Source organism: Bos indicus x Bos taurus, chromosome 10 (assembly GCF_003369695.1).
Source record: "Bos indicus x Bos taurus breed Angus x Brahman F1 hybrid chromosome 10, Bos_hybrid_MaternalHap_v2.0, whole genome shotgun sequence".
NCBI lineage: Eukaryota > Metazoa > Chordata > Mammalia > Artiodactyla > Bovidae > Bos > Bos indicus x Bos taurus.
Genome location: NC_040085.1, coordinates 102,969,507 through 102,977,545, shown reverse-complemented (window position 1 = coordinate 102,977,545; position 8,039 = coordinate 102,969,507). Strand labels below are relative to the sequence as shown.

Here is an 8,039-nt window from a genome sequence, read left to right as displayed (position 1 = left end):
TTCCTGTGCCCTTCTCCAGGGGATCTTCCTGACTCAGGGATCAAACACATGTCTCTTAAGTCTCTCGCATTGGCAGGCAGGTTCTTTACCACTAGCGCCACCTGGGAAGCCCATTTATATATATCTAAGTACTATGTCTATTGCTATTATAAATTACATATTTTTAATTTACTTTGTTACCAGTACAAAGAAATGCATTTTTATGTTTTTGTCCAGCAAATTTATTATTAGGATTAATAAGAGAATTTATCTTTTATATCTTATTGACATTTCTATATAATCTATATATAGCATCAAAGTAATACAATTTTGTTTCTTCTCTTCAAATATTTATTCTTTTTACTTTTTTTCATTGTCTTGATTTGCTGCTGGGACCTCTAGTATAACATCACTCAAAGGGGGCAGTGGGCATCTTTTTTTATTTTTTTAAAGTATTTACTTATTTAGCTGCTCTGGTGTTTAGTTGCAGCATGTGGGACTTCGGTTGAGGCGTACAAATTCTCACTGTGGCACTGAGAGCACAGAGTCTTGGCCACTGGGCCACCAGGGAAGTTCTATGGTGTAACTTCAGGAAAGATCCTTATTTCTGATTTTACCTGTAAAATACCTATAATAGACTTCTATTAATGAGTGCATGTGTCTGCTTATGTATATTAAGAAAACCTTTATAAGTCTAAGTAAATTTGCCTTTTTCCCCAGCTATGAGTTTTTTATGATAAATTCACTGAGTATTGGAAAAAAACATTACTACCACTCCATAAGCTCCTATGCCATCTTCTAGTTGGATATTAAACATTCAGCCTATGTTCTTTTTGAGGACAGCCCAAAAATATATTGTACATATTTAAATTACCAAAAAGTCTGTAACTTTACCCTTCAGGGTAAAAAGTCCATCAAATACTTTAACATTGTTTACTCTTTCTACACTTAGGTTATTGTGTTTTATTTTTCTAACCACTTTACCAACCATTACTATTTTATATTTAGATTACAAAATTGATACATTTCTATTACTCTCCCTTTTCTCTCACTAGGCCTTCCCTCTGCCTCAAATGTATCATTTAGATGCTTAGTGAGGATCTGACAGGTGCAGCAATCTTAGTTATCTAATAATGTTTATCATGCAGTCATTTTTTTTAAAAGATTTTTATTGAATAGAGAATTTTAGGTAGGAAGTTGTTTCATCACATTCATGATGACCTTCTATGCTATGTTCTGGATCCCACTGACATTGAGAAGTCAGCTGTTCTTCCTTTGAGAAGCTGCACACAATGTTTTACCATTGTTTTAGTGAAACAACATATATAGTGAAACCAGGCACAACCAAGTTTCTAACAGATATAGGAGATAACATAAATTTTATATGGCAAGATGCTTCATCTACAATCTCCATAATTCTAAAAATTAACAAATTTCCATAACTCTAAAAATTATCTTTCCAAAATTTTCCCAAAATTGTAACCAAAGTTACAAAATTGGAGGCTTACTTTAACGTGCATAAGTATCTTATTACCCAGTTTTGTATGCAGAAGACACCCAGATGTTGATGTTAAATCTGAAATTGTCTTCCCCACCTCTAAGATGCCAGCACCTCCACTGCAGACACCTGCCTAGGAAGGTCAAACATGGACATGTAGCACCCAAGGTAAAATTATAAAGAAGGTATTTGTGGTAACATGAATATGACTTCTGATTATGTGCATAAAGCATAAAAGCATATCAGTATTAAAGAGCAGGGAAACAGAATTTTCCAGATATTATACCAAATGAAGAATGTTCAAATCTGAAAAAAAAAGAGAAAAGGAATAATAATAAATACATTTATTTTAGATCACAGCACCACCAAACTTATCTAACTTTCACTGTATAAATCTCTGTTGATAAAACTGCAGGTGATTTTGCAAACCATTTAGTTTATCCCATTGGTTCTCCTACAACCTTAGACAAGAGAGTGCTGGTATTAGAGTTCAGATCCGAGCTCTAACATTTAGTAACTGTGTGACGCTAGGCAGGTCAACCAAACTCTCTGATGCTCTTGCAAATTAACCTCCCTGTCCTACAGTGCAATAGGAAATTTGAATAGGTTTTCCATGCCAAGATACACTGAGTAATAAAATTTCCCAGAAAAGCTGGATTATCTGCCTCTGGCCTCCACCTGAAGTGGCAGAGAAGTCCAATCCCTCCCTGTTTCATGCTGCTAGAGTTAGGTGCTAGAGCTGCAATACATCTGTTACAGTGTCTTTACATTGAGTTACAACAATCTTGTTTCCACCTCTCTCCTCTATTGGACTGGGAGCTTCAAGACCCAACTACAGTGCCCAGACACTTAGGAATGGTGTCTCTGCAGAACCATGTCACTCTTCTCTTCAGGCTATCTAGCAAAGAGCTGCCACGCAAAGGGAGGGACAGTTCACCTTTGAAGGCCCAGAGATGCCCAACATGGAAATGGCAGGAGAGCAAACACTTGCAGGTGCTGTGGGTAACAGCTGCCTCTGCCTGTAACCCCACACCTGCAGCTCCTCTGTCCTCCCTTTAGAGGGTTAGTGATGCTGGGAAAGCCACACCCAGGACTACAGCCTTCCTCATCTCCCCTGCTCCCAGGGGCAGGGAATGCGACCCCATGGGATTCTTCTCTGCCTACTGAATTGTTACCCTGATTAATGTCTTCCAGACTGTGAGGCTTATCATATTAGAGCTGTCTGTAATGGTCCCCAGGATACTGATATTACAATAAGGTTAAAAACCCACCTCGATGGTGCTGCTTACAGGTCTCGATCTATGGAAAAGAAAACGGAGAAAGGAAACAGTTAAGTTTGACTTCAGAAATACTGCGTACTACAGAAGTCTAAAATTGTTATAAACAAAGATGGCAGAAGAGCCTGTGAAGAAAAACCTAGACCTTTCCTACCAGCCTGAGATCCCAAGCCATCCAGAGAACTGGAGGATGCCAGGGTTGGAGGGCCCTACCATAGCAGGGCTTGCACACAAGGCCCGTGCCTTCCGGAGACCCTCCTTGGTCCTGGGTGTGCCCGAGGCTGTCAGGAGAGCCAAGGAGGCCACAGGGAAGAAGCCTTGGGAGTGCCTGTGCACGTGCTACTGCTCCCCGCTCTCACTGCAGGGAAGCCAGTGTTCTCAGCGACCACACTGTGCCCAGCTCTCTCAGAGGGTGCCACTACGCAGAGGTTTAATAACATTCCCTGATAATCCCAGTATGCAGACGTTTTTATATCAAAGCAGCTATATGCCGCAGCTGTGCTCAGATACAACTGTCAGTGGTTAACCAAAGAACTTGAAAACTTACCCCACTTAACTATCCGGGGTTGTTCCAAAGTAACGTGTTTCACTCGGCAGCTGTACTGATCCTTGCTGTTGGGAGTGAACTCAGCGTGGGACAGCAGGTAGAAAGACCAGTCCTTGCTGAAAGACAGGTCTGACTGCTCCGATTTAATCTTCTCCCCATTCTTCAGCAAATCGATTTCAATCTGGGGTGGATGGAACCCATACACATAGCAGTTCAGGTAATTTGGCTTTCCATCTTCTGGTGGGTGTCTTGAGTACACTTGAATCTTTGGAGGACCTGAGGAGCGGCAGGGAAAGACAGATGAAATTGCAGAGTATTCCACTTGGGGCTACCTTGGTCTAAAGCTACATCAGGCACCAAATGTTTATGTTGGATCCCCCATTTCTCCCAATTCCACTTTCCCTCGGGCCAAATGACCTTCCATTTTTGCAAAAGGCCACCTCCAGTTTGTGGGATACACCACGACTTAGTATCTTTCCAACATAATTCCCCTGCACATGTCTTCCAGGCTTTTTCTAGCAGATTTCTAGTAACATCTTTTTCTGTCAATGGACATTGTGCTGTATCTTTTAAGAATTGTGTGTGGAGGCTCTCAAGAAGGCTTCATGGCTCCTCAGCACACAGAATCTATATCACTCAAGAGTCTACATGATTTGGCCCCAGTCTACTGATCGAGCTTCATTTCTCACGTCACACACCCTCCAGAGTGGCCACATCAAAACACTCCCTGATTATACCCTGTTTCAGCCCCGTCAACTATTTGCCTCACATTGACTTCTTTCTTCCTGGTCTCTTGTCTAGATGCACACCCACCAGACTTCTCAATAGGTGCCTAGCACAGAGCCCTGCACAGTGCAGCTGCTTGGTAAATGGCAGGTGTAACTACTGTTACCTGCTTGCTCAGGTTCCTAACAGAGTCAACCCAAAGTATATTTCTACAGAACACAACCTGTTCATCATGTCTAGAGTGTATATGACAAATCTCTATCTGAATGTGCACCTGATTTCAGGAGCCAGACAACAAAGAAACAAAAGTGAAGCACCTACAGGGGCTGGAAAACACCTCAGACGAGTGGGTTGGGCTGGGTAAGAACAACAGGGAAGAGTGAGGACTGTGGCAAACGGGAAACATCATACTCTCCATTAGGACCAAGTGGAGTCATGCATGTGACAGTGGAATCTGCATTTTTAATGAGCATGGTCAACTGACTTCCATACTCTGCCAGGTTGAGAATATTACATATTGCTACAGGACAGGTGGATTCCAAAATGAGATGCATGTTTAGACCCTCCATGAGAATGTGGAAGAAAATATTATAAGCTATATATATTTTTCTAAGTGAACTGTTAATGCTACTAAATTTACAGACTGATATAAATATATGTATATAATCCAAATACAAATACACTCAGGGGACATGATTACAAAGGTCAGTTCATCCTCTATGTCCAGGAGGTACAGAGAAGGAGGAGTCCAGGCCACTGTGACTGGATATATCTCTGTAGAATCATCCAATCATCAAAGAAAAGATCCCTAGTCCCACTAAGAGCTGGACTGGAAATACTATGAACCCCTGGTATTTTCCCATCGTTCAAAGTGAAGATAAATCAGAACCTCTTTACATATGAGCTTCTAATAAGTAACAGTTAAGTTGCTCAGTCATGTCCGACTCCTTGCAACCCCATGGATTATAGAGTCCATGGAATTCTCCAGGCCAGAATACTGGAGTGGGTAGCCTTTCTCTTTTCCAGGGGATCTTTCCAACCCAGGGATCGAACCCAGGTCTCCCGCATTGCAGGCGGATCTAATAACTAGACCATAATACATACTACAGTATTGAGAGCACAGGTTCATCCCACCTGGAATCCTCCCTTAGAGGGAGCTAGGCAGGTTTGTGCAGGGGGCGCGTTTGCAAGGGCATCACAATAGTAATTTCCAAAAGTAGGAGGTATATCCAACAGGTCTGGGTTTGAATCTGGCTTCAGCCACTTACTGCTTCTGCATTTTGGGGAGAGTTATTTTAGCTTCTGTAGTTTAACTGAAAACTTAATTTACACCCAGACTGAAATAAAACCTACACAGGGAAAGAGCTGAAAATAGACACCACCACCCCCCACCCCCCGCAAAGCGAATCACACTTACATGTTTTTTGTATGTCTTCTAGAAATCCCCCGTGTATTTTCCAAGCATATATTCTCTTGGAAATTTTCTAATGAACATACTTTTTAGTGTCTGCTTGTTATTTTTTGAAAGAATTCTATAGCCACAACAAAATAGCAGTAATAGTGATAATACAGAGATCATGTGTTTTTTTGGCAAATAAATTTTAAATTCCATTTTCACATGAAAGAGAAATCCGAGCTTCAGTGTACTTAGGTGTCTAAACACAGTGTCCCTGACAACCTGGGTAAGTGTGTTGATTATTCAGCCCTAGTTTTACAACCTTTCTGACTGATAAACCTTCACTTACTCAAAACTGAAAGTAGAGACACACTTCATATTGGAAAGAACCAGGCAAGGAGCCAAAGGAGGAAGCCCTTTGTGAACAAAGGCCACAGCCCATACCCACCCAGCTTGCTCCCTAGAATCTCACCCCAGAAGATTGTGAAAAAAGCACCTGTGACTACCCTAGGGGCGCACCACGCGGCCAAGGCTCTGGTCAGGTTCTACTGTCTGCCACTGATCCCCTGCGGGGTTAACTTATTTCAACTTTTCAGCCTCCATTTCCTCATTTGTGACATCCTGATGATAGGCTCTCCAGGCTGGTCCTACTTTCCTTCCTTTATGACCAACGTAGACAGCATATTAAAAAGCAGAGACATTACTTTGTCAACAAAGGTCCGTCTAAGTCAAGGCCATGGTTTTTTCAGTAGTCATGTATGGATGTGAGAGTTGGACCATAAAGAAAGCTGAGCGCCAAAGAATTGATGGTTTTGACTTGTAGTGTTGGAGAAGGCCCTTTAGAGTCCCTTGGACTGCAAGGACATCCAACCAGTCCATTCTAAAGGAGATCAGTCCTGGGTGTTCATTGGTAGGACTGATGTTGAAGCTAAACTCCAATACTTTGGCCACCTGATGGGAAGAGCTGACTCATTTGAAAAGACCATGCTGCTGGGAAAGATAGAGCGCGAGAGGAGAAGGGGACGACAGAGGATGAGATGCTTTGATGGCATCACAGACTCAAGGGTTAGGGTTAGCGTAGACTCCGGGAGTTGGTGAGTTGGTGATGGACAGGGAGGCCTGGCGTGCTGCGGTTCATGTGATCGCAAAAAGTGGGACACGAACTGAGTGACTGAACTTAACTGAACTGATGATAGGCACCGTATTTACATCGCAGACCCCTTTCACAATTAAATGACGCGGCACAGAGTGCGGGACAGACAGCTGTCAACGGGGACCTCTATGATTATTATTAAAAGCGAAGTGTAAGGAGAACAAGAGAATTAACGACGAGAATCAAGGCATTCCACGAAAGTCGCCAGAAAATTCCTCATTCTGGTTTGGTCCCTTATTTGGGGAAAAGTACAGAGGGGCAGGTGAACCTGCCCGGCTCCTGCTGGAAGCTCCAGGCCCTCAGGATGCCAGCTGGCCGACATACGCTGGCGGCGACTCCCCCAAAGCCCACGCGTTGTCTCCACCCGTTCGCAGCCCGCAACCCTGCCCTCTGGGACCCGCCAGCCCGCCCCCCACTCCAGAGATGCGCGGGGGCAGCCAGAGCCCCGCGAACCAGCGGAAGAGAATCCCTCCCCCACCTCGCCCGCCCTGAACCACATCCGCACCCAGGAACTCCGTCCCGACCCACGCGGTACCGTCCGGGCGAGCCAGGGGCTCCCTCCCCACATCCCGGGGAAGCTGGCGACCTGGGGTCGCACCCGCTCCCCACTCCCCGCCGCTTCCACCGCCCGAGACGAAGCCGGGTGCTCCTCCACCGAGCTGGGAAGGAAAACTTGGGAGCGGGACCGGGGTGGACAGAGTTAGTGCCCAGGGTGCCAAGTGGGTGTGATCGGGACAGGACGGGCTGGCGGAAGAGGGGAGAGAGGAGAGGACACTCACGCTGGATGGCGTCCAGTCCAGACAGCGACAGCAGCCCGAGAAGGACCAAGGCCACGAAGCGAGCCATCCTTGCAGCAGCTGCGCGGTGGCGGAGTGAGCGGCTGGGTTCGGCGCTCGCCTTTATAGTCCGCACTCAGGCAGCCAATCGGAAGCCTGCCCGCCGGGCCGTCACAAGTCTCCGAGCGAACTAGGCCCGGGCAGGTTAGAAACAGGCTTCCCCGTGTTCAGTTTCATTTTCTAGTAAGTCTCACGATGCTTAGGAAGGCAGGGTTGGGCTCGGTGCATTCGCTGCCTGTACTTCAGCGCCCTCTTATCTGGGGTGCGCGCCCAAGCTTGCGGCGCACACCGCTCACCCTAGAACTTCAGTGTGGACGAACCCTCGCTTTTCGGAACAGCACCGGAAAGGCTAAGGGACTTGCTTACCATGCATGCCACAGCCAGTTAGGAGCCTAGCACCTGGTTTTCAGTTGGGAAAACTGAAGCCTAGAACTGTTAAGGGTAAGGACAGAGACTGAACGGTACTGGGCAGAATCAGAACTCGGTTCGCAATTCCAGCCCAGAAATACGTTGCAAGTCTTCTGGATTCTCTGGGCAGGAAACGTTTCCAGGAACCTCGAGGCCTCATGGAGCCAGCTCAGAGAACCATCTGGCATGAAGGAGGACTTTCTTGCTTCCTGAATATGT

At 45.3% G+C, this 8,039-nt stretch overlaps 1 protein-coding gene across 1 annotated transcript; it reads right to left on the bottom strand.

Moving 5' to 3' along the window:
- Window positions 1–1,127: 1,127 nt before the first annotated feature.
- On the bottom strand, window positions 1,128–7,485 carry LOC113899278 (beta-2-microglobulin). The gene is made up of 4 exons (XM_027552743.1): window positions 7,356–7,485; window positions 3,302–3,577; window positions 2,749–2,776; window positions 1,128–1,783 (listed from the first exon to the last, which is right to left on the bottom strand). Exons 1-3 carry the CDS (start codon window positions 7,420–7,422, stop codon window positions 2,763–2,765), a joined length of 357 nt encoding a protein of 118 aa, XP_027408544.1. The 5' UTR covers window positions 7,423–7,485; the 3' UTR covers window positions 1,128–1,783; window positions 2,749–2,762.
- Window positions 7,486–8,039: the final 554 nt, after the last annotated feature.